Source organism: Crotalus tigris, unplaced genomic scaffold (assembly GCF_016545835.1).
Source record: "Crotalus tigris isolate CLP2741 ecotype Arizona unplaced genomic scaffold, ASM1654583v1 scf7180000019137.2069052, whole genome shotgun sequence".
NCBI classification, from domain to species: domain Eukaryota; kingdom Metazoa; phylum Chordata; class Lepidosauria; order Squamata; family Viperidae; genus Crotalus; species Crotalus tigris.
Window position 1 is genome coordinate 549,672 of NW_024097395.1, and position 25,853 is coordinate 575,524.

The 25,853-nt window shown below is 40.6% G+C and overlaps 2 protein-coding genes across 7 annotated transcripts in view; one reads left to right on the plus strand and one right to left on the minus strand.

Annotated features, from left to right (window-relative positions):
* NSMCE2 (NSE2 (MMS21) homolog, SMC5-SMC6 complex SUMO ligase) overlaps window positions 1-1,337 on the minus strand; it is a 251,358-nt gene extending 250,021 nt beyond the window's left edge. Inside the window, exon 1 of the mRNA XM_039359834.1 lies at window positions 1,199-1,337. The gene's annotated coding sequence lies outside the window, so the exon portion shown is untranslated. The remainder of the gene's footprint in view (window positions 1-1,198) is intronic.
* A 26-nt stretch (window positions 1,338-1,363) lies between these two features.
* Window positions 1,364-25,853, plus strand: part of WASHC5 (WASH complex subunit 5) — a 36,678-nt gene continuing 12,188 nt past the window's right edge. For 2 of the 6 annotated variants that reach the window (XR_005558699.1, XM_039359830.1), the window contains exons 1-20: window positions 1,364-1,630; window positions 2,913-3,198; window positions 3,338-3,483; window positions 4,776-4,860; window positions 5,119-5,219; window positions 6,196-6,385; window positions 6,486-6,638; window positions 9,585-9,698; window positions 11,181-11,352; window positions 12,277-12,404; window positions 14,556-14,685; window positions 15,997-16,109; window positions 16,213-16,379; window positions 18,795-18,870; window positions 19,354-19,464; window positions 20,685-20,825; window positions 21,164-21,244; window positions 22,608-22,709; window positions 22,821-22,928; window positions 23,853-24,032. Coding sequence is in view for 5 of the 6 variants with exons in the window: in XM_039359830.1 (XP_039215764.1) it covers window positions 3,013-3,198; window positions 3,338-3,483; window positions 4,776-4,860; window positions 5,119-5,219; window positions 6,196-6,385; window positions 6,486-6,638; window positions 9,585-9,698; window positions 11,181-11,352; window positions 12,277-12,404; window positions 14,556-14,685; window positions 15,997-16,109; window positions 16,213-16,379; window positions 18,795-18,870; window positions 19,354-19,464; window positions 20,685-20,825; window positions 21,164-21,244; window positions 22,608-22,709; window positions 22,821-22,928; window positions 23,853-24,032 (2,484 nt within the window). In the remaining variant the exon portion in view is untranslated. Of the gene's footprint in view, window positions 1,640-2,912; window positions 3,199-3,337; window positions 3,484-4,775; window positions 4,899-5,118; window positions 5,220-6,195; window positions 6,386-6,485; window positions 6,639-9,584; window positions 9,699-11,180; window positions 11,353-12,276; window positions 12,405-14,555; window positions 14,686-15,996; window positions 16,110-16,212; window positions 16,380-18,794; window positions 18,871-19,353; window positions 19,465-20,684; window positions 20,826-21,163; window positions 21,245-22,607; window positions 22,710-22,820; window positions 22,929-23,852; window positions 24,033-25,853 lie in introns of those variants that run through there. The other 4 variants (XM_039359826.1, XM_039359825.1, XM_039359827.1 and 1 more) reach the window with 4 other exon arrangements.

Genomic DNA, 25,853 nt, shown 5'->3' on the forward strand with positions numbered 1-25,853 from the left:
AATGTCACTGCGTGGATGAAGGGCATGATTCATTGTCATTATTTTTCTGGTATGCCTATCCATTGCTTTTAGTTCTGCTTGAGTCCAGTCCACTATTCCAGCTGTGTACCTAATGACTGGGATTGCCCAGGTGTTGATTGCCTTTATGGTATTTCCTCCATTGAGTTTGGATTTTAAGATCTTCTTCACTCTCTTGATGTATTCACCTCTAATCTTTTTCTTGACTTCAGTGTACTTGATGTTGTCAGCTTGAAGGATACCCAAGTATTTGTAGTATTTATTATTATTACTATTATTATTATATTACCAGCCACTTCACACTGTTCTTGAGAAGCTACATTAGAAGGTACGCAAGATCGCTTGAAACTGAAATATTTTCTTTCCCACCTGTTGAATGAAGCACAATAATGTACCTGGGATTGACATCATGCTAAATCAGAGATTTGATTGGCAATCATGCCAAACCAAAACCAAATATGTTTTAGCACCAGAAGTTAACCTAGCCATGGATCCACTGTTATAACAGACTCCAGCACCTGAGATGGTGGTTTCTCATATATGCCCATTTCATTCGCCTTTAACCCAGAATGCTGGCTTGATCCAATACAGCTCTTGAATGATTATGAATTATTCTTACTGGAAAATAGTGTGCTTATGTTTTCTTTGCTTGGCAAACAACAAAACATTTTTAATGCACTTGACTGTGTGGCTAAAGAAAAAAAACACTTGCTGAAAAAATAAAAAATGATTTAGAAACCTGAAGTGTGCTAAACTCAACCAAAGTGCCATTGAACACATCAGGGAAAAGTAAGATATAAATCACCTGTTGAAAAGTAAGATATAAATCAATGTTTTTCAAGCTAGGCAACTTTCAGTTGTGTGGACATCAACTCCCAGAATTCCCCAGCAGCATCCTTTTTCCTTTCAGAAAGGAAACCTCTCCCCGCTTTCTTTCCACAGAAAACTTGGCTCCGTTCGCACAATACGCCCAAGGAGTCATGACTACATCCACACAGCCAGTGAAGCTCCCAAAGCTTGCCCGGAAGCCGAGTCCTGGGCAAAGTCAGCCCATTTGCTAGTGGGGATCAAAGCATCGTGTGAATGCAAGAAACGGGTTCATCCAGGAAGCGGGTCAAGCACGGGGCCTCGCTGCAATTATTTCACCAGTATTTACTTGAAGCAGCCCTTTCCCCCTTACCTGGGACTTGTTTCCTTGGGGGAGAAAAACTCTTATTTTCTCTTTTCCTCTTATTTTGAATCTTCGCTCAGATGCTTGCAAGAGAAGGCGGGACGAGTGGGAAGGGCGGCGAGACTTCTCATACGCCGGCGTCTGTTCACATGACCGCGCAAACCCTCATGTGACACAAGATGAAGGGAAGCTCGCCCGGCCCTGCCTTGTCTTGATGGCCATCTGGAGCCTAGCCTCGGTTTCCGGCCAGGTTTTTCTCTTTGCTGGCTGTTTTTCGGCTTGCACTCAACTTTGCACTTATTCTGACGACCTGCGTGCACCCTGGGAGTCCTGACCTGACCCGCGGGTCTCCCTCCGGTCTGAAAAGGGGAGCGAAAGAGAAAGAAGGCTCCATCCATCTCTTCTCTTCCTCTCAGCAGGAGGACGGCCGACGAGGAGAAAGTAAGTCCGGTACGGAAAATACTCTCGTGCAATTGTTAATTCATGATCAAATATTGAGTAGCATTATTGATAACGCAATAATACCGAAGCGCAGTTCAATGCCTTTTGAATAATGTATTTATTTATTAAATTTATATGGCTGCCCATCTCACACATGGGCATTTGGGCAGCGCACAGGGTTTAGCTAACCAAAATCAAGTAATTGATACAGTTAAAAAGCCGAATCACTAATCAATCACTTTTTATTACAATCACAAGCCAGAATCAAAAAGTAAAACATTAAAATAAAATGCAACAGAACAGAACAAGACATATTACAGTTTAGTGGGGAGGTCGTCAATGGACTGTCAAAGTCTGCATAATTTTACAGACAATGTAGAAGAATTTAGCTACATTCAAAGCATTAAAATTCAATTAAAAGCAACTAAAAAGCTATAACAAGAATGTGAGTGCTTATAATTCTGTTTGGCCTTTAATAAAGAGCCTAATCAATAATATTCATTATTAATTAAATGTGGAAGGCCCAGTGATAGATTCCCACCTCTCAGTTGTCATTGTTTTGTCAGTCTGGCCTACCTTGCAAGTGTGCTGTGATCTCCAACTTTATAAATGTTTTGATTCATTTTAAAAATGTTTATAGTGAAAATGGGAATTTGTTTTCCTCTCCAGTTGAAAACAATTGCAATTCACCCTGACATCCAATTGTTTTTTAATCAGAATGGTTTCAAATTCAAAATTATGTGGATACTCTTCGTTCTTAAAAAAAAATTGACATGTCACCAGAATGTTTCTAGCTTCCTGCTCTGATTCATTTCCATAAAAGCTTGATGTTTTTGTGAAAGTTAGTCACGAGAGAAGTAATGGATATTAAAAAATAATAAAATATGTAGCACTTGGTTTCTCCAAGATATATTAGCCTGGCACATGAAGGTTCTATTTGGCTTCATCAATAATCTCATTTTAATAATTCTATTCATTATTAATGATTGTATTAAGCAGACATTTTGCCCAATTGGGTCATACCATCACCCAACACAGGAATGGAGCCATTTTTATAGCCAGAAAAAACATCCCAGAGGAACTGAATCTGGATAAATCTTTAAATTCTCGTCACAGATTGCTGTAATCTGAGGTCTGCATTTACTTCTAAATAATACTCTTAAATTATCTTCTGCGGTAAAAGTGTTGTTGCAAAATTCAACCTTCAGTTTAAAAAATAAAATAGTAGCATGAAAAGCAACAATACTAAAATGTGCTTTCTGTGGTTTATGATTTTTTTCAGGAATGTTAATGGAAGAATTGCGAAGGATTTTTCTTCGGATAATTTTGACAACTATATAGATCTGCACTGAAAAACTACCGTAGCTTTCTTCCTCTTCGCCATGTTGGACTTCTTAGCAGAAAATAATCTTTGTGGACAAGCCATTCTTCGGATTGTGTCTTGTGGCAATGCTATCATTGCTGAATTGCTGAGACTGTCGGAGTTTGTCCCGTCTGTATTCCGCCTCAAAGACAAAGCCGATCAACAAAAATATGGAGATATCATATTTGATTTCAGCTACTTCAAAGTAAGAATTGTGCTGTACTGAATCATTCTTTAAAGTTAATTTCAGTTCTGCCAGATACTAATGAATGAAGTATTGATGTTTAATGTTCTGTCCAAAACATACTAATCCTGTTCCTGATTTTTTTTCCCCCCTATTTTAGGGGACCGAATTATGTGAAGGGAAGCTAGAAGCCAAGCCTGAACTGCAAGATTTAGATGATGAATTTCGTGAAAACAACATAGAAATCTTGACCAGATTTTATTTGGCTTTCCAAAGTGTTCATAAATATATTGTTGATTTAAACAGGTAAGCAATTATTCATGCAACTGAAATAGCATAACTGGTTTGGAACAGAATGTGTTACAGCCAAGGAAATAGCTTGTGATGATGTGAAATATCCTTAAGTCATTCTTGCTTAGATTTCAGATCTTTTCAGAGGGGAACAGAAACACAGCAGAATTACACACACACACATACACACACACACACATACACACCTCAGAATCTTTTAAATATGAATTCACTCATATTCACTTTATTTGTTTGGAGAAAAATGTTTAACATAGAACATTTTAAAATTTAGGAAAGAAGATGGCATGATCTCAGATTATTTTTCCAGTATTACCAGCCATGATATATTTGTCAGATATGAAACATGAATTAAGTAAATAATTAGATTAGGAAAAAAATATGGGAATGTACGCGGAAGCCATTTCAAAATTTTCCTCAATGTTCCTATTATATGTACTTCAGGTTGACCTAATAAGATACTGATGTAAAAATGTGACATTAAATTTTGACATGTTAGTCTTTTTAACTTGTATTATACTTTAGCACAAGTAATCCTCAATTTAATGGAGCCTGGAATTTCTGTTGTAAGTCATGATGGTCATATGTTGAGGTACCCACATGACTGAAACCGATTTTTTTAGAGCTTTATGGCTTTTTTTAGAGCAGTCATTAAGCAAACGCCTCAGTCGTTAAGCAATCAGCGTATTCCCATGGGTGTTTTTTATTTAAAGTCAGTCAAAAAGATCAGAAACTAGCAAAAAACAAATTGTTATGTTACTGTGGAATGGTGCAATCAACCATAAAGCTAATTGGTTGCCAATGCAATCATGTGACCATGGGGATGTGTACAGCCATCAGAACATCAGAACTGGAGCTTAAGTAGGTTTTGTGGATGGTCTGTTGTAACTTCAAATGGTCACTAAGCAACTGGTCATTAAGCAAGAACTACCAAAGAGAAAGACACTATATATCAAGGAATGATTTAAATACTGTGTGATTAAGAGAAACATCTCCCAAGACGGTTTGATAGGGATCAATAATTCTTAACATGCCACATAACTAAAAGGTAATAAAATCCACTGAGATCCTTTGAATATAAAGCCATAAATGATATCCAGATAATGAATTGTATAGCTACCAACACTTCCTTCTCTTCATCAGTTTTTTATTCTTTTATACTCAAAGGAACTTTGGAAAGAAATTATGGCAAAAGGTTTGGAAGTCCGATTAAATTAAAACAGAGAACAAAATTTGTATATAAACAGGAGGTTTTGCAAAAGATTAGTTTATATTTTTATTGTTTCTAGATACTTGGATGATCTCAATGAAGGGATTTACATTCAGCAAACTTTGGAAACAGTGCTGCTGAATGAGGATGGAAAACAACTATTGGTATATTTAATCAAACCATACAGCATTGTTTATTTATTGTATGTAATTTTTTTATTTTTTTTAATCTCCTGATTTCTGACCTAATGTCTTCATCAAACTGCTTTCACCTAAAATTAGAGAATTGTAATTAAATCCACATCACAATAATACTGTGATGGAGAAGACTGTAATAAATGACCTTGATGTAACAGGAAATTACACTTAATATCATTGTAATTTTAACTATGAATCTCTCTGTGTCTGTCTTGTTGGCTGCAGTGTGAAGCCCTTTATTTGTATGGTGTCATGCTCCTTGTCATTGATCAGAAAATTGAAGGCGAAGTTCGAGAGAGAATGCTTGTTTCCTATTATCGATACAGGTATTACATCTCTGATTTAGGATATGCTCAATTGGCTATTTTGTGGTTGATTATTTCATGCAAACTCAGGCACTACTTTGATTGCATCAATATACTTGTTTTAAGAATAGTTTGCAATGCCTTTAAAGGAAAGTCTCTCTCCAATTCATTGTTTCTCAACTTTGTAAAATTAAAATGTGTGAACTTCAACTCCCAGAATTCCCCAGTTAGTATGGCTGGCAGGTGAATTCTGGAGTAGAAATTAACTCATCTTAAAGTTCCAGAGGTGGAGAAACACTTTTTCATTGATGCCGAGCTACATTGCAACATTGAGCCAGTCTTTCTGGCCTTGGAAGATAAATAGAATCTGGCCTGGCTAGTGTTTCCATGACAGACATTCAGAAAATACCAGGGCTCAAAGCCTGAGAATTTGAAAAAAAAAATATCCCGGAAAGAGGGAGAAAAACTGTTTTCATATTGCTACCAAAAAAAATTAGTACCTATGAAATCAAAGGAAATGCAAATTTACCCTTTTATTGTAAGTTGTAGAACTTACAATTGTAGAACCTCAACTTACAATTGTAGAACCCCACAATTTTGGTTTTAAGTTGTGACAGTTAGAAAATGGGTCACCGTCCGACCAAATCTGATTTTTATTATCTTTTTTGTGGAAGATAATAAAAATGATAATAAAAAGATAATAAAAATGCCATAGTCATTAATGGACAATGGAAGTAAAAGCTAGTTTCTTGCAAAAATGTTTTAATATTTACAGCAAATGGCTGTAAATGTAAGCTGGTTGCCAAGCACTTAAAATGCAATCATGTGACTGCAGGGTGGGAATGGATGTAAGAGCGCTAAATCCGGATCATAAGTAGCTTTTCCAGGGTCTATCATAATTTTGAACAGTCACTAAACGATTGGTCATAAGTTGAGAACTACTTGTACTTTGATAAGATCCTCTGTTGGTGACATTTGCTTGTCATGCTCCATCCAGTGCTGCTCGCTCTGCTGACTCCAATATGGATGATATATGTAAGCTGCTTCGGAGCACGGGGTATTCAAGTCAGCCCGGAGCGAAAAGGCCCGCAAACTATCCTGAGAGTTATTTCAGCAGGGTGCCCATCAACAAAATATTCATCAGCATGGTGATTGGCCGCTTGAGGTCAGATGATATCTATAACCAGGTAGGTTAGCCCAACATGGACTAGGCTGTGGGATTGGGGGAAAAGTAGGAAAATGGCCAGCAGACTCATAAGATGCCCTTTCACTCTGTTCCCTTCTCAGGTTTCTGCATATCCACTGCCAGAGCATCGCAGCACAGCTCTGGCGACGCAGGCAGCCATGTTGTATGTGACGCTTTACTTCGATCCCTCCATCCTTCACACCCAACAAGCAAAGATGAGAGAAATAGTAGATAAATATTTTCCAGACAACTGGGTAAATATATTGTTAGTGCTGCTATTAATGAATGATTTGCCTCAGCATCTCACATCCTGGACATAAACTGTTTCAACTCCTCCTCTCGGAAGCTGCTGTAGGGCATCGCATGCCAAAACAAGTAGATACAGATTTTTCCTTCTTGCCATCACTTTGCTGAACACCTAATCCTCACAGTACTGTCTAATGTGAATTTATTATGACTATATTATTATCTATCTTATCACACAAAGGGAAAAAACAGTACCGTAAAAAACAGATTAGAAACACAAGTTAAGATAGGCAAGAAAATGGAAAGTGAGCACCTGTCCACCTTAGATGAGTTCAAATCACCAGGACCAGATGGATTACACCCCAAGATTCTGAAGGAACTGGCAGATGTGGTCTCAGAACCACTGAACTCTATCTTTCAAAGATCGTGGAACACAGGGGAACTACCAGAGGACTGGAAAAGAGCTGTTGTAGTTCCCATCTTCAAAAAAAGGGGGGGGGAAATGGATCCAGGAAACTACAGACTTCTCAGCCTGACCTCAATACCTGGGAAGATTCTGGAAAAGATAATAAAGCAATGAATCAGCAAACACCTAGAGGCAAACAAAGTCATTACCAAAAGCCAACATGGGTTTGTCAAAAACAGATCATGCCAGACAAATCTTGTTGCATTCCTTGATCAGGTGACAAAATTAGCGGACCAGAGGAATGCTGTGGATATAATTTACTTGGACTTCAGTAAGGCATTTGATAAAGTAGATCACAACCTACTACTTGATAAGATAGAAAAATGTGGGTTAGACAGCATCACCACCAGATCGATTCGTAGTGGCTGACACGCCATACTCAGCTTCTGGTCCTCAATGGAACTGCATCTACATGGAGGGAAGTGTTTAGTGGGGTGCCCCAGGGCTCTGTTCTGGGCCCAGTGCTCTTCAACATCTTAATCAGTGATTTGGATGAGGGAATAGATGGGGAACTCATCAAATTTGCAGGAATAGCCAACAGTCCAGAAGATAAGCTTAAGATACAGAAGGATCTTGACAGACTTGAACATTGTGCGCTATCTAACAAAATGAAATTCAATGGTGAAAAAAGTAAGGTTCTACATTTAGGCAAGAAAAACCAAATGCACAGGTGTAGTGTAGGTGGTACCTTGCTCAATAGTAGCAACTGTGAGAGGAATCTTGGAGTCCTAGTGGACAATTGCTTAAATATGAGCCAGCAGTGTGCTGCAGCTGCCAAAAAAAGCCAACAGTGCTAGGCTGCATTAACAGGGATCGAATCAAGATCACGTGAAGTGTTAATACCGCTTTACAATGCCTTGGTAAGGCCACACTTGGAATACTGCATCCAGTTTTGGTCACCACAATGTAAAAAAGATGTTGAGACTCTAGAAAGAGTACAGAGAAGAGCAACAAAGATGATCAGGGGACTGGAGGCTAACATATAAGGAACGGTTGCTGGAATTGGGTATGTCTATTTTAATGAAGACAAGGATGAGGGGTGACATGATAGCAGTGTTCCAATATCTGAGGGGCTGCCACAAAGAAGAGGGAGTCAAGCTGTTCTCCAAAGCGTCTGAAGGCAGGACAAGAAGTAACGGGTGGAAACTAATGAAGGAGAGAAGCAACCTAGAACTAAGGAGAAACTTCCTGACAGAACAATTAACCAGTGGAACAACCTGCCTCCAGAAGCGGTGAATGCTCCAACGCTGGAAGTTTTTAAGAAGAGACTGGACAGCCATTTGTCTGAAATGGTATAGGGTTTCCTGCCTGAGCAGGAAGTTGGACTAGATGACCTCCAAGATCCCTTCCAACTTTATTATTAATAGTAGTATTAATATTATTAGTATCATCATCATCTTTACTACCCGTTATTGGTATGATGATGATGATGATTCTGTTGCTTTGCATGAACTCTGAGAGCTGCATCAGAGACAAATGTGTGTGTCTAATCACACTTGACCAGATAAAGCTATTCTGTTCTGCTCTGTTCGTTCCACTCCATTCCACTCCACTCTTCTATTGCAGTCTCCAGGGGTGCTCAAATTATGATATGAACTAGATAAAGTCATCCCGCAAATGCTGCCATTGCATCACTGAGTCTTGCTGTCTGATCTAAGGATATGTCAATGCTGTTTGCATGATAATGTTTGTGTGGTAATGTTTCCTCATTTGCCAACCCACTCCCAAGGCTGCCCGTAGGTTTTTGCTTCATCTTCATTTCAGACCCCTGATGTGAATACAAGAGAGCCAAGCAAAGCCGGTGAGGTTAATTCCATTCTCCCCTTTAGCCATTCAGAATCCAGGTCTAGAAATCAGAGGTTACTGGACTTTTTACACTTAATTAATTCTGGGATTGTAGCTTTGAACCAGTTAGGTTTTCCCACTATAGTTAGACCGAGCAACATTGTTCTTTACTAGTCTTAAAATGTTGTCTGCCAAAGAGCACTAAGCTGTCTCCACCACTATGGCTAACTGACCACATAACCACAGATAACCGTCTTCGCAACCATGGCCAGCCATCTACATAACCATGGCTACATACCTCCACAGCCATGGCCAACTGTCTCCACAATCATGGCTACCTGTATCCATAACCATAACTAACCCTGCAACGGGTCCAGCACTGATTGTCCACTAGTTTTAAAATGATGCCACTAAACTGCCTCTACAACTATGGCTAACTACATCCACTACCATAGGTAATCGCATCCACAACCACAGCTAGTCACACCTACAACCATGGCTAATCACATGCATAACCATAATTAACCATCTCTTAAGGCCATGTATAGCCATAACCATAGCTAACACTGCAACCATGGTTAGCTATCTCCATAGCAAACGAGGCATAAGTCTGTTTTGTGACATGCTGATGGCCTCCGTTCTCCATTAATATCTGGACAACTGGAGTTTTCACGGATTTTATTTATTGTTATTCTGTTCACAGGTTATTAGCATTTACATGGGAATATCAGTCAATCTGGGAGAAGCCTGGGAGCCATACAAGGCTGCCAAAACAGCGCTGAACTACACACTGGATCTTTCCAATGTTAAGGAGCAGGTAAGGAAATGTGAGCTTAGCAGGATAAGTGAAGTTAGGTTAGAATCTGATTTAAGTGTTTTCATTAAACTTACCGACTTGTGATCTTCTCACCAAATGTAGAGCTTTTTAAGGTCTACATTAAGACCTTAAGGTCTTATTCTCTTGTTACCCTTGGCAACCTGAATTTGCACATATAAGTGAGGAAAGAAAGGTGCACACTCTGATGCTGAGCTTTGTCAGGAAGGAGAGCATAGCAACTTTAAATGGGGTTTTTTCCCATGACTGTAGAACTACATCAAAAAGACTTTAAAATGGGATGGGAGGGAGGGAGGGAGGGAGGGAGGGAAGGAAGGAAGGAAGGAAGGAAGGAAGGAAGGAAAGGAAGGAAGGAAGGAAGGAAAGAAGGAAGGAAGGAAGGAAGGAAGGAAGGAAGGAAGGAAGGAAGGAAGGAAGGAAGGAAGGTCTCAGCCACTCTAAGGAAGAATAACTGATGCCTAGATCTACAGTGTAGTTGACTGTGGTTGAAATGTCAGGATCCACTTTTGCACACTTCGCGGACTTAGGAAACTCCCAAGTAACCATTTGTGTCCTTGTGGCATACTTATTAGCAAGCTTCAGTCAAATGTACTTGTTTATAATTCACAAGAGGTAGCTAATCTCTCCTCTGACTCCAATTCAGCGATGGGTGACTTCATGGAAAATCTGTTGCTTACTTAGCAGCAGGATAAAAGTGATTCGACACTTCCTTCTCCCAAGATACATTTCAATTCCCCAGGCAAATAAATACTAAATCTGAATGAAGCTAATCCTACTGAAGAGTTCCTACCATGGCGTTACGTGGCAGAGCAGGAATAAAAGTGGAGAAATTAATTAAATTAAATCCTTTTGTTCTGTAGACATAATCCCTTAAATTTCTGTGTACAATCACCTAGGGTTGAGATTGCCTGGTACTAATATATCCCATTTAAGCACTAACCAGATCTGACCCCGTTTCACTTTTTGAGACCAAATAGATTGCTGATTAGAAAGAAAGCTTGCAAAGCAACTTCGCCAGAACTAACGTTAAACAGAGAAATAATGATTTGCTCCTAAATCCTGGCAGGGAAGGTGGGCAATGATAGATTTTTTTTCATAAATTGGAAAGTAACTTATTCATTAGAATATCTTAAACATTTGCTTTTTTTTTTTGCATTTTGTAAAGTAAGGGTTGTTTTAAGTTGTTTAGGAACAACAATAACATTAACTCTTAACTCTTTGAAAACTTAAGCATGTTAATAATTTTTGTTAGTACCATTTATACCAGGAGTGTGCACTTGTTGCTCTCTGGGTATTACAAACTACAACTCCCAGGTGCGTTAAGACAATTTAGCCAAGCGTAAAAGATGCTGGAAGATGTAGTTTAGCCTTTGCTAGAGACCCACAAATTTTAAAATGTCCATTTCATCCCTAGGGCTTTGCTCTTCCTCTGTTATGCTAATGCTTTGATTTCTGCCTTTGAAGGCCAGCCGAGCTGCCGCTGTCACTGAGCGTGTTTACACCCAAGTGCAACAATTTCTTAAAGAAGGTTGTTTAAGAGAAGAGATGGTGCTTGACAACATCCCAAAACTGCTGAACTGCTTAAGAGACTGCAACGTGGCCATCCGCTGGCTGATGCTTCATGCTGCAGACTTGGGTAAGAAGTGAACTTTTACAACAAGGATGGCCAATCCATCTAGAGAAGGGAAGTTTGCCAGTCACATTTTCTTTTCATGACTTAGCTAGAGGCACTCCCTTCTTAAAGTCCCCTCAATTCTGGACTCAATTGTGGTCGTAAGTGGAGGACCATCTGTAATTCACATGCAGTCTCCATATTCAGGATCGATGTATGTTAAAAAAAAACCAACAAGGGAAGCCATGGTCTTCAGACCCCATTGGGAATTTTTCATGGGAATGGAAAGTGTTGCTCCTGCTGAAAAATGTGTCAGGGAAAAGTTGTCAGGGAATTGCTCAGCTGGTGTCCAGACAGAGTCAGACAAACTTGTAGTTTTCTATAAATAAATATATTTAACATCTATATTTAGAGCAGACAAGATAGACACAGCTCTATATCATGAGGTAAATCAGTGGTTCTCAACCTGTGGGTCGGGACCCCATTTGGGGTCGAATGACCATTTCACGGGGGTCGCCAAATAAGGCTGTCCGCCATTTTTTCCCCCTTTTCTTTGGCCAAGCCCCTGGCACCCGGTGATGTATAAGTGGCTGGGGGTCACCACAACATGGGGAACTGTATTATGGGGTCGCGGCATTAGAAAGGTTGAGAACCACTGAGGTAAATCATCAGGTAAATCACAGAACAGCATACAGAGCATGCAGAAGAAAAAGGCGGGGAAAGAGGGAAACTCCCCCTTTACATCCAGCAACCAATCATAACATAGATTGCTTCATGCGGGAACCTGCACTCTCCCATCAATCAACCACAACTGTGTGTTCTGGCCCATTATACTCTTTACTATTCCAACTATTAAATATCTTGACACAAGTTCATTTATAATAATGATTTTAAATAATTTGCTACTTCTGTTAAAAAAAAGTGCCCTCTTTTTCCTTCCCTCCCCAGCTTATGATCCAAATAACAAGCGCCTCCGCCAGATAAAAGACCAAGTTCTCACTGACTCCAGATTCAAGCCCAAGATCCTTTTCCAGCTCCTCCTGGATACAGCCCAGTTTGAATTCATTTTGAAAGAGGTAAATAAAAACCTGGGGGGCTCTTTTCTGAGGCGGGAGGGAGTGTGTGTCACAGTTCACAAGAAGCTGTGGGTCATCCCAAAATAATAACAGCCGAAAACTCAGATTTGGCTATTTTTTTGAGTGTCATGATCATTGCTCTCCTGGGTTGTAGATGTCTCATTGCCAGAACCCAGAGAAACAGCTTCAGGAGTTTGTTTTCTCTGAAATCCTTGAAGGAGAATTTCATTTAAAAAAAATGTTTTTTTAAAGATGGCCTTATCTTTTCTTATTTTCTTGGAGAATCTTTGAAAAATGTATTATTGATGCTCTATCTATCTATCTATCTATCTATCTATCTATCTATCTATCTATCTATCTCATTTATAAACTGCCCATTATATTTGCGTGACTCTGGGCATTTTACAAATAAAACAATAAAACCATATAGAGGTAGTCCCCACCTTGCATCCATCCATTTAGCGACTGAATAAAGTGACTTATGACCAGTTCTTGCACCAACAATTGTTGTAATGTCCCCATGGTCACATGAAACAAAATTTGGGTGCTTGGCAACCAGCATATGTTACGACAGTTTCAGCATCCTGGGGTCATTTTAGTGAATGGGGGAAGCATTAGTGATCGTGTGATTCACTTTAACAACTGGGGCAACTTATCTAACAGGTGTGGCCCAAAAAAGGTTGCAAAATTAGTCATGACTCATTTAACAATCCGGTCACTTAGCAACAGATGTTCCGGTGTTAGGTGTTTTGGTCACCGCGGTGTAAAAAAGATGCTGAGACTCTAGAAAGAGTACAGAGAAGAGCAACAAAGATGATTAGGGGACTGGAGGCTAAAACATATAAGGAACGGTTGCTGGAATTGGGTTTGTCTAGTTTAACGAAGAGAAGGATGAGGGGGGACATGATAGCAGTGTTCCAATATCTGAGGGGCTGCCACAAAGAAGAGGGAGTCAAGCTGTTCTCCAAAGCATCTGAAGGCAGGACAAGAAGCAATGGATGGAAACTAACCAAAGAGAGAAGCAACCTAGAACTAAGGAGAAACTTCCTGACAGTTAGAACAATTAACCAGTGGAACAACCTGCCTCCAGAAGCGGGGAATGCTCCAACACTGGAAGTTTTTTTTTTTTTTATTGAAAATTTTTTAAAATTTTACAAAAACAAAACAACCCTTCCCCAAACCTCCCCAGCCCTCCCATTCCCTCCCCCGACCTTCCCAGAGCTGAATACAGGCTTAATTGAAATTTCTTCAAAAAATCTTAAAAAAGATATAAACCATGAATAAATCTAAATACATTAATTGAACAAATTATAAAATAATTAACAATAATATATGTATAGAAAAACATAAATACCAAAAGAAAAATGCTTTAAAGAAAAAAGAATAAAAAAAGAAAAAAGAAAACGATAAAAGAAAATATAATAAAAATAAAAAAAGAATAAAGTCTATAAAATATTTTAAATTTTAAATATAAGTTATTGAAAAACTAAATAATATTTTTTTATATCCAACTTATATTGTATAAAATCTATCCATTTTTTCCATACCACAAAATACTTCTCTTGCGATTGATCCTTCAAAAAAGCCGAAATCTTTGCCATTTCCGCCAAATAAGAAACTTTAAAAAACCACTCTAGCAAAGTAGGCAAAGATTCCTTCTTCCAACAACACTGGAAGTTTTTAAGAAGAGACTGGACAGCCATTTGTCTGAAATGGTGTAGGGTTTCCTGCCTGAGCAGGGGGTTGGACTAGATGACCTCCAAGGTCCCTTCCAACTTTACTACTACTACTACTACTATTATTATTATTATTATTATTATTAAAAACAAAGTTAACAAAATATATTTATTTATCAAATGTCTATTTTTAATGTGTGGTTAATTGAATAGAGTGCTTTTAAGTTTATTTGATCAATATTCTGACATATACCTCTTCTTCCTAATCAGATATTTTTAGTCATAGACTCAACTCAGCTAGCTGACTTTTTGGTCAGTGATTTGAATAGGATGTGCAATGATTCACTGACCCCTTAAGTGTATCATTAACAGCTTTGGGTTTTGGCCACTTGTCTTTTAATCTAGCTCTGGATAGTAAGATGGGTGGCATTTAAATTTAATAAATAAATCTGAGAAAAGTCTGTCTTTCTACTAGATGTTCAAACAAATGTTGTCAGAAAAGCAAACGAAGTGGGAGAGCTACAAGACAGAAGGATCAGAAAGAATGGCTGAATTGGCAGATGTCTTTTCAGGAGTGAAACCATTAACCAGAGTGGAGAAAAACGGTAGGCTGAAACAGAAAAACAAGTTGCAATTTTGTTAAAAACTTTTAGCGTCAAGAGTAATGAATTTCCAGTTCATTTTTAACAAAATCAAACCCACAACTCTTTGTCTAATTTAAATCTTTCTTCCAACTGTATATATGTAAACCAATGGCAGACACGTCCTTCTGATTTTAGCTCTCCCTTAGGATAGGATCACCAAGATTAAAAGATATTGTTTTACCGTAGGTCCACCAGTCTGGCTTCGCCACCATTTCTTTGTGTGTGTGTTTGTGGTTGCTTTTAGTTTTCAGCAGATGTGGTCATTGTCTTCATGCTATTGGCTCTTTTTAAGAGGGGAAAAAGTGGAGGGCTGAATTTCTTCAGTGAATAAATAAAGGGAAATGATGGACCGTGTTCATTATTGATTTGGTAGATGTGAAACTTGCTATTAGGACCTATGTTCTCTAGCAACTTCTGTTGAAATATTGCAAGTTGAATCCTTTCATGGCAAGTGCATATTTAATAAATTAAGAATTTCCAACAGCAAGATGGAAACATGACATGACAGTTTCAGCATCCTGGGGCCCTTTGTGACTTTTGCAGCTGGCCTCTCACAAGCAAAGTGAATGGGGGAAGCCAGAGTCACATGCAGAAATAACATCTTATTTCTCGAAGCTAAAAGAGGCCAGTATCCTGGCTCTGCTTTCCCCCCCACACGCACACAAGTTAGACTTCTAAGTCTTGTATTGTAGTGGCACATAAAGATTAGTATATTTTTGCAAATGAAGGAAAACAATCATCTAATTCTTAAGGATTTTTCCTATTTTAGTCAATATTTGGAAACACAACATTTGTAGACAGAGAGTTAAGGGCAGTGATGGCAAACCTTTTAGAGACCGAGTGCCCAAACTGCAACCCAAAACCCACTTATGTATCGTCGGGTGCCTGGTGGGCGTGCCCCATTGGGTGGGTTTGGCCAGTTGGGTGGGTGTGGCCCATTGGGTGGGCATGGCTGCGGTGGTAACGGCAGACTGAGTGGGACTAAAAAGTTCAATCAATTCCAACTTTGTGAGATCTTTTTCTTTTCCCACGAGAAGTTGAAATTGATTGATTGACACTTTTTCTTCTTCTTTTTTTTTTTTTTTTTTTTTTGCACATGGTGGCTGAGGCCTAAAGCGAAAAGGTTTTATAAAACTCAGCTAAAGGCCTAGGACTGGGGCGACGGCGCGCGTGCCACAGAGAGGGCTCTGCATGAGTTTAGGGGATTTCAGGGGCATTGACAGATCTGCCACAACAAGGTGATCTCTTTTATTCCTTTTCCTGCTTGGACAGAAAATCTGCAAGCCTGGTTTAGAGAAATCTCCAAACAAATCATGTCTCTGAACTACAACGACTCCACTGCAGCAGGCAGGAAAACAGTGCAGTTAATTCAAGCTTTGGAAGAGGTAAGGATGGAGTCCTCGTCTAAACATTTTCTTTTTTCTTGGTGGAATAATAACGATTTAAAATCTCCCCAGTGAATGAGCTGCATTCAATTGTTTAACGCAGGTCCAGGAATTTCACCAACTGGAGTCCAATCTGCAAGTTTGCCAGTTTCTCGCAGACTCTCGGAAGTTTCTGCATCAAATGATCCGAACCATCAACATTAAAGAAGAAGTTTTAATCACCATGCAGATAGTAGGGGACCTTTCCTACGCTTGGCAGCTCATTGACAGGTATGACTCCAAAGACATTCTGAATTCCTCTTACCAGGACTGATTAGCTGAGTAGGCTGGCTTCCCCAAATGAAGTAGCGGGTTTGATGTCCTACTGTAGAAGCAATCATACCTAAATAATGAATCTTGAGAGTTGGAACCTCTTCTGATTCTTATAATTTGTCAATTAAGGGGTGGAAAATGCTGCTACGTAGATTAAGAGTACAGATGGTCCTCCACTTATGATCATAGTGGAGCCTGCCCATCACAGTTGTAAGTCTCTAGACACACATAGTAAAGCAGTTGCCACAATTGCAAAGCGAACCAGTGTTTATTTATTTATTTATTTATGAGACTTATATACCGCTTTAAGTGCGAGCACTCTCTAAGCGGTGTACACCAGTAAGCAATGTGTGTATATATATATATATATATATATATATATATATATATATATATATATATATATATATATATATATATATTTACATTGCCCCCAACAATCTGGGTCCTCATTTTACCTACCCCGGAAGGATGGAAGGCTGAGTCAACCTTGAGCCGGTGAGATTTGAACTGCTGACCTGCTGAACAGTCAGCTAAAGTGACCTGCAGTACTGCACTCTAACTGCTGCGCCACCTCGGCTCATATTATGAGGTGGTTTTGCTGAAAACAGGAAATAAATTCAGCGAAACCCTTGTAAAATGCAATCAAATGACCGTGAGACACCGCAAGCAGCTATCAATGCAGCTTGGATGCCAAACGCCCGAGGTTTAGTCACATGACTGCAGGGGTGGAGGTGACCATTGAAATGTTAAATCTGGGTCCTAAGTAGCCCCCCAGGTGGGTTGTAAGCAACTGGTCATAAATTGAGGACTACCTACAGTTCATTCTACATGTACAGCATGTGTTCTACTGTAGAGCTACAATTCCTCTACAGCAGCGGTTCTCAACCTATGGGTCGCGACCCCATTTGGGGTCGATCGACCTCTTTTGTGGGGTCGCCAAACGCGGCGATCCGCCATTTTGTCGCCTCCGGGGGCGCGCCGCGCCTCCGGGGGGGCGGTGCCGCGCACGCACGCCGCGCGTGGGGGTGGCGGCGCGCCTCCGGGGGGCGGCGCCACACATGCGTGCCGCGCATGGGGCGGCGCCGCGCCTCCGCGCCACGCGTAAGGGGCGGCGCCGCGCATGCGCGCCGCGTGCGGGGGGCCCCGCCCCCATGCGCGCCGCGCGCGGGGTGGTGCCGCGCATGCGCGCCACGCGCGGGGGGGCCGCCCCCATGCGCGCCGCGCCGCGCATGCCCATAACGTTTGTGTGACGGGGGTCGCCGTCACACAAACGTTGAGAACCGCTGCTCTACAGGAATTGAATTCTATCTTAGCTCTTTGTTTTCTAATCACTTTAGGGAGCGGATTCTAAACTTGCTTGCCACATAAGGTGGTTGTTTTCTATGGAGAAGTTCAGATTTATTTGATTGTAAATGTAGCTGCCTTGTTTGATTGACAGTCTTCACACAAACAAGGCTTTAAAACAGTGGTTCTCAACCTTTTTAATGCCGTGACCCCCCAACCGGTCGTAAGTCGAGGACTACTCAGCCGGTCGTAAGTCGAGGACTACTCAACTGGTACAGTACCGTTTGCAGAATGGGACTTTTGGCGGGCTCAGCAGGGCAGAGACAGCCTGGACAATTCCTATTGGCTTTTGAAAGCCAATAGAATTAGACTCTATTCAAGAGAGTCTATTCTATTGACTTTCAAAAGCCCATAGAATAAAAGGGAATAGCACAGCTAAGGAAAAGGGGGGGAAAATGGCGGACTGCATTGTTTGGCGACCCCCGTGAAGTGGTCGTTCAACCCCAAATGGGGTCCCGACCCACAGGTTGAGAACCACTGCTTTAAAAGAAGGACAGAGAACTTTCCAGGAGGCCAAGCGCCACACCACTTTTAAGGGGAGTGAAGACCACAATAAGAAGTATAATAATATATGCAGAATCATATCATGTACTGGTTTAGTTTACAATTTTTCATATTTGTTTCTGCATTTATATGAATGGTTCTATTTTGTTGTTCTTCTTGTGCCATATCCGTTATTGGACATTGGCGGTCATGTTGGCAATCCTGTTTTTATCAGCAGCCGCACGAAAAAGTGCTGCTGAGTTTTGTCCAAACCAGGCCCTTAGATTTTGAAGCCACGACGTTCTTCTTCTGCCTGGATCTTGTTTGCCTTCCATCTTTCCCTGGAGGATTAAATGGAGTATGCCGTATTTCTCTGGGTGTCGCATCACATGTCCGAAATATTCTAATTTTCGTTTTTTAATTGTTTTGATGATTTCCTTTGCACTTAAATCTTAAACATGTTAAGTCTGTTTTAGCCCGAATATTGATTTCAGCTTTTATTTCTATCATGGCTTTATTTATCTTCTCCCACCCTTTTTCCAGTTTCACCTCTATCATGCAGGAAAGTATAAGAGTCAGCCCATCTATGGTAACCAAACTCCGGGCCACCTTTTTAAAGGTGAGTTGGTTAGTACATTAGCAACAATCTTGGGAAATCGGATTAGGAATCCTTTATGGGGGGGGGGCTTTGGGGGGGCACCTATTTGTTGCCTCTCTTGAAATTCTTTGTCACAAGTTGACAAATTGGATTTCCAAGACCATAAAACTGATCCATTTTATTCTGGATTCTTTCCAGAATGGAATTAGGCCTTTCAAAAATAATTAAGGATTTACTTTTCACTTACATAGTAATTCTAATGACTTTCACTCTCAGGCGTGGAAATCTGAGGCTCAATTTACACACCAAAGACAAAGTTTGCTTAGTCACAGCTTGTTAAATAATTGGCTGAGTTCGTACAGTAGATTAAGCCACAAACCATGATTTATAAGCCACAGTAGCTAGATTCGCTCCTTGCATTAAGCCACTATCAATAGAAACCATATTATTAACCTAAAGTATATCTGGGAACTTTATTGATGTCTCTATCTCCCTTGCTTCCAGCTGGCTTCAGCTCTTGACATGCCACTTCTTCGCATCAATCAAGCAAACAGTCCTGATCTTCTCAGTGTATCACAGTATTATTCTGGAGAACTGGTATCCTATGTAAGAAAGGTGAGCAAGATCATTTTTGGAGATATTTTTTCTCTTGTTACAAATTGGGAAAGCCGTTTTTCAAGAGTTCCCCTCTGGAAGAACTTTACAATAGACCAGTGTTTCTAAACCAACTGAAGATGTGCTGACTTCAGCTCCCATAATGCCATATTCTGACTGAGAAATTCTGGAAATTAAAAATCTACACATCTTAAAAATTGCTGATTTTGAGAAATGCTGCAGTAGACTATCACAATTCAAGTTGAACCTCTTGGCCACTGTAGCCAAGAACTTTCTAGATCTTTGAACCAAAAATAGTCTCCTTTGCTCAACCCCAGAAGCCAGAAAGGAAAGTGATTTGGATCTTCCTACATAAATCCAGTAATAAAGAACTGAACAACCATATAAGAGTTTGTTAGATTAGATTAATAGTAGTTGTATAATCACGCAGCCTTAAACATGATGACATTTACAATGAGAATGTTCTCTATTTAAATCAATGAAAGTTCATCTCTAGATAAAAAAAAATTGAATTTAGCGGAGAAAGGAAATATTAAAAAGAAAGGGAAGATAGCAAACACATTCATCAAATTCTAAATAATAATATTAATAACTATAATAATAATAAAGTTGGAAGGGACCTTGGAGGTCATCAAGTCCAACCCCCTGCTCAGGCAGGTAACCCTATATACCATTTCAGACAAATGGCTGTCCAGTCTCTTCTTAAAAACCTCCAGTGTTGGAGCATTCACCGCTTCTGGAGGCAGGTTGTTCCACTGATTAATTGTTCTAACTGTCAGGAAGTTTCTCCTTAGTTCTAGGTTGCTTCTCTCTTTAGTTAGTTTCCATCCGTTTCTTCTTGTCCTGCCCTCAGGTGCTTTGTGTTGAGCTAAACAACATATTGGGATAGATCACACCTATCTATGTGGCTAGAAAGTCAGTTTGGTATACAGGTAGTTCTTGCTTAATGACCATTTGTTCAGCAACCATTTGAAATTATAACAGCACTAAACAAAGGGATTTATGACCTGCCCTCCCCCAAATAATAGTTGAAAAGGGCTTTACTTGGGGATAACAAAAAATAACTTTTGCTAATTCAGGTCTCTCTTCATTGGAGTTGAATGGGTATTGTTCTATCATGCTAAAAACTAGAGGGGTACTGTACCCCTTAAAGGAACTATTGCTTTTCACTCGCTAATCAATATTTTTGCATTTTGTATTTTTGCCTTTTGGGAGAAAAGGTTTTACAGATCATTCCAGAAAGCATGTTCACTTCTCTCCTGAAGATTATAAAACTGCAGACTCATGATATCATTGAGGTGCCAACACGCTTGGACAAGGACAAGCTGCGAGATTATGCTCAACTTGGACCACGCTATGAGGTGCATCAAAGTTCACAGTGTTAAGAGAGATTAGGTGCACTTCTGGAATTGGTATGAAGTCATATTCCTGGATGATAGAGACTCTCTATAGATTTATGATAGCAAATCATCCATAATAAGGAATGAATATTTATCACAAAAAGTGGAAGTAGCTTATCTCTGTTCCTCTTGTCATATGGAAATGACAGTTGGGCATGTCATTTAAAACATGAAGTTAAGGAGAAAGAAGTCCATGTGGTAAAAGAAGAAAAGAGCTTCCTTATCAATGATGTTCTTTTCAGCTCCCTAATGCTCTGGAGGTGCCTTCTAATTACCAACCTCTCCTTTCTTTCTCAAAGGTTGCTAAGCTTACACACGCCATCTCCATTTTCACGGAAGGCATCCTGATGATGAAAACAACATTGGTTGGCATCATCAAGGTAACATTTCCATTGCAGTGGACAGAAAAATCTAGAGACCTGTTGATTCCCCAAGACAGATTTCATGAATTTTGGAATAAGTGGGGTCCAAAAGGTATGTGAAAATGATACAGTAACTTCACCCAAAGGAACAAAAATAGCATTTTGAAGGCCATTTCCCAACATTTCTTCAAGGGCTGTGCACGTATGTGTTTCTTCAAATCAGTGTTGATTCCTGGTGACTGCCTGGACTAGTCCCTGCAGCTGTAGCTTCTACATAATCATCTTCAAGGGTGTCTCCTTAGTCCTCTGTGATCACCATAGTAGGATGAAAAACAAGCCCAAAGGACATCTAGTGCCAGAATACTGAGTATGTAGGTGTTCTGCGAAAGTTTCCTCTCTTATCTTCCTCAAGATAAAACTGTTCAGCTCAGCCATAGCATAATAGAGAGTAGGAGACACGTATCCAACAAACAGAAAAGCACATGAAGAGAAAGTAGGTGTGATGACCCAGGGCACAGCACAGAGGCAATGCAGTCAGCTGGCAATTCAAACAGTTCTTTTATTGCTCCAAATTTCCCCCAAATGCTCCCCACATTTGCTGGCAAGCCTCCAACAACAGAACGGCACACACATCCCTTGAGCCGACTATGGCTGAAAGTAGGTTCAAATACAGTCTGATTAACATAAGAAAGTACTCAAGGCCATAGAGATAACAAGGAAGAAAACAAACTTTAAGGCAGGGGTTCTCAACCTTGGCAACTTTAAGACTTGTGGACTTCAACTCCCAGAATTCCTCAGCCAGCAAAGCAAAGCTGGCTGAGGAATTCTGGGAGTTGAAGTCCACAAGTCTTAAAGTTGCCAAGGTTGAGAACCCCTGCTTTAACGAGTCTGTTTGAATCCTAGCTTGCCTGAGCAGTTTTCAAAAGAGAGAATGTGAAATACAGTCCGATAGTCAAAGTTTCCAGGTTTCCAGACAGAAGTCACAGATCAGCAGCAATACACAACGCTCCAAGGAATCAGCGTTTGTTCCCGACAAATGCCCCTCCCCACAGCATCTCCTTAAATCTCAGTCTCCAGGTGTTCCTTGTGGAGTGGGGCAAGACACTGCCTGTGTTATTCCCTCCTCTCCATTCTCCGTGCTCTGTGATCAGGTGGGGATGACCCTTGCTCATCACCTGAACTCTGCCTCTCCTGTTCCTCCTGCTCCAATCCTGAAGGGGCCTGGCCTGCCTCGGCCTGCTCTTTCCCACATTCCTCTGAAGCCACAAACACCTCTCCTTCGGCCTCCATAGGGTCCCGTTCCAGTTCATTTTCTTCCGCAGATTCAGGCTCAGACGGAGGCACGACACGTTATCATTTCTCTCTTCTGTGGGTTTTCCAGGTTGACCCAAAACAGCTGCTTGAAGATGGAATTAGAAAGGAGCTGGTCAAACGAGTGGCTTTTGCCCTACACCGAGGGCTCACCTTCAACCCCAGAGCTAAGGTATCAGGGGGTCTTTCCCCCCTTTTTCTGTTTGCCTACATTCATTTAGCCCAGTTCTTTGTTATCGTACCAACAGTTACAGTAAAATTCTCATCCTTGTTCCCCTTTTAGGAATTAAATGCTCCAAGTCATCTCCCTACAGCTTCACGAAAGAGAGATTTCATCCATTACACACAGTCTCAAATTCTCTTTCAGATTTATGGGCAACTCTTGAAACAGGTGGCGGAACAGGGGTGTTCCAGTTTGCAAATACATTTTAAAAATACTTGGAGGCAGAGCAGCTGAGCAGCTTTTCCTTCTCTCCATCTTGTAATGGTGAAATTGTTTCTCCTTGGAAGGGAGGGAGAAGGTTCCAGGAAAGAGGAAATTCTGGAATCCACCAGTAGTCCTCAATTTACAACCACAGTTGAGACCAAATTTCCGTTGCTAGGCATGGCGGTTGTTAAGTAAGTAATGCCCGATTTACAACCTTGTCTGTCACGGTTGTTAATCAAATCCCTGCAGTTGTTAAGTGAATCATGCATTTGTCGAACGAATTTGGCTTTCCACATTGACTCCGCTTGTCGGAAGCCAGCTGGAAAGGTTGCGAATGGTGATCACGTGATCCTGAGACACTGCAACCGTGGTAAATACATGCAGACTGCCCAAGTACTCAAATGTTGATAACGTGGCTGTGGGGATGCTACAACAGTCGTAAGGGTGGCAACTGTTTGTAAATAACTTTCTTCGGTGCCATTGTAACTTCGAAGAGCCACTAAATGAATAGTTGTAAGTTGAGGACTATCTGTATTGGGATGTGCACAAAGAGGTTAAAGCAGGGGTCTTCAAACTTGGCCCTTTTATGACTTGTGGACTTCAACTCCCAGAATTCCTCAGCCAGGCATACCTGGCTGAGGAATTCTGGGAGTTGAAGTCCACAAGTCATAAAAGGGCCAAGCTTGAAGACCCCTGGGTTAAAGTGATCAAAATTGCAGTTGTGACTTTGCAGTCCAAACCCACAGTCCTTTCTTAGCATCTGCCGTCGTGAGTTTCCTAAACCTGCCCTTCTGTAGACATCCCTGAATGGAGAAGTAACAAATTTAAGAAGGCAAAGATGGTGAATGGGCCTTTTGATGGACCTTTTGATTTTCCCGATTTCCACAGCTCAGCGAGCTGATGCCCAGACTGAAAGATATGGCAGCCACAATGGATGGGTTCCACCGTTCCTTTGAGTACATCCAGGACTATGTCAACATCTGTGGATTAAAAATCTGGCAGGAAGAAGTATCCCGTATTATTAATTACAACGTGGAGCAGGAATGCAACAACTTCTTAAGGGCAAAGGTATTCAACATCCTTATTAAAAAGCTGTAGAATGTATGGATATCAACAGAAAAGAATATTTGTAGCTCAGGGTTCAACTACAGGGGCCTTGATGCTCCCTGAGCTTCTTGCAGACACTTCATTACCCAACTAGGTAGCATCATCAGTGCTAGAAGGAAAAGGGTTGCTCTCTGCTTATATACAAGTAGCTTGCAGAGAATAAACCCCACTCCCTTCTAGTACTGATAATGTTACCTAGTTGGTAAGGGGAATGAAGCATCTGCAAGAAAGCAGTCAAGCTCAGAGAGGATCAAGGAACCCACGATGGGGTTACTGGATTACTATCTTATGTTTAATGCTGCTTATTCAGAGTCCTGGTGTCCTTCTTTGAATTCCTCCTCCATTTTGACTCCAAAAATGGCGTGAGGAAATACTCTGCTGGCTGTAAGCATCTCTCCAAACCTCTTCACAGAAAACTGGACAGAAGGAGAGAGTGAAACCATTGTGCCACAAGAAGTTCTTGGGACTAAATTCACACATTTCACTAAGATATTGTTTCCTTTTTAGTCCGCTTTAATGTGTTGTGTGAAGCCAGCCGAATGTAGATCAGTCAGTAGATCATGATTGAGTAAGTTAAAGTTTAGCACGGTGGGTTAATCTAGCCCCAGTATTTATTGCACTAGACTTGTTTCACTCACTTCTTCCAACGTTATGTTTTAAAGTTACACAATCCAAATGCAAACGCAACGGTTGTAAGGCAGCCACTGCAATCGTTAAGTGAACACCACTGTTGTTAAGCAAATCCATTGTTCGGAATGGGACAACTCGCCACGGCCACCATTGTTTGCTATGGGGTATTTTTGCCTAAATTTGGAAATAAATAAATGCTGGTTTCTAGTAAATGTGTCAAAAATGGCACACATGGCTATGGGGGGGAGAGAACAAAACTTTGAAACCAGGTTAAAAGTGCCTGGAGGGGGGTGTCTGTCAAAACTTCAAACAGTCACTAAGTGATCAGTCATAAGTCAAGGATTACTGGTAAATGCTGTGGACAGACTGAGAGCAGCCATCAAGAGCCCTGAAACCAACACTACCCATGGATAACACTAGATAGATAACATTTATTGTCATTTTTTTATTGTGGGCACAATGGCACACATTAAAAATGAAAATTAGTTGCTTGCTCTCAAAGTCTACACATACATAACACACATTTAAACGTACTATATACAACATATGTATAGACCTACACCCTTACATATAAGTAATATATAAATATTAATCACTGTCCATCTTGAATATATAACAGAAGGAGGAAGCTTTAGAGTTCACAAGGTTAATACTGTATGGAACAAAACTGTGACTGAATCTGGATGTTCTGCTTCGGGTACCATGAAGCCTCCTCCCAGAAGGTAACAAGGAAAACAGGTCCTGATGAGGATGTGTAGCATTCCAGACAACCTTACGGACCCTACTCAAGCAATGATTATGTGCTATGTCCTGGATAGAAGGGAGGAAACTGCCAATGATCTTTTCAGCCATCCTCACCACTCTCTGCATCGCCTTCCTGTGAAGCAGTGATGCTTCCAAGCCAGACTGTGATGCTGTATGACAGGATGCTCTCGATCGTTCCCCTGCAGAAAGTGGTCAGGACAGGGGAAGGAAGATGTGCTTTTCTCATGCGAGCAGAAAATGTAAGTGCTGCTGTGCCCGCTTCACCAGTTTTTCACTGTTGAGTGACCAAGCCAGCCTACTCGTTAACTGCACACCCAGGAATTTGATGCTGATAGCCATCTCCACAGGTGAATCATTGATGCACAGAGAAGGGTGGCCGTGCCTGCC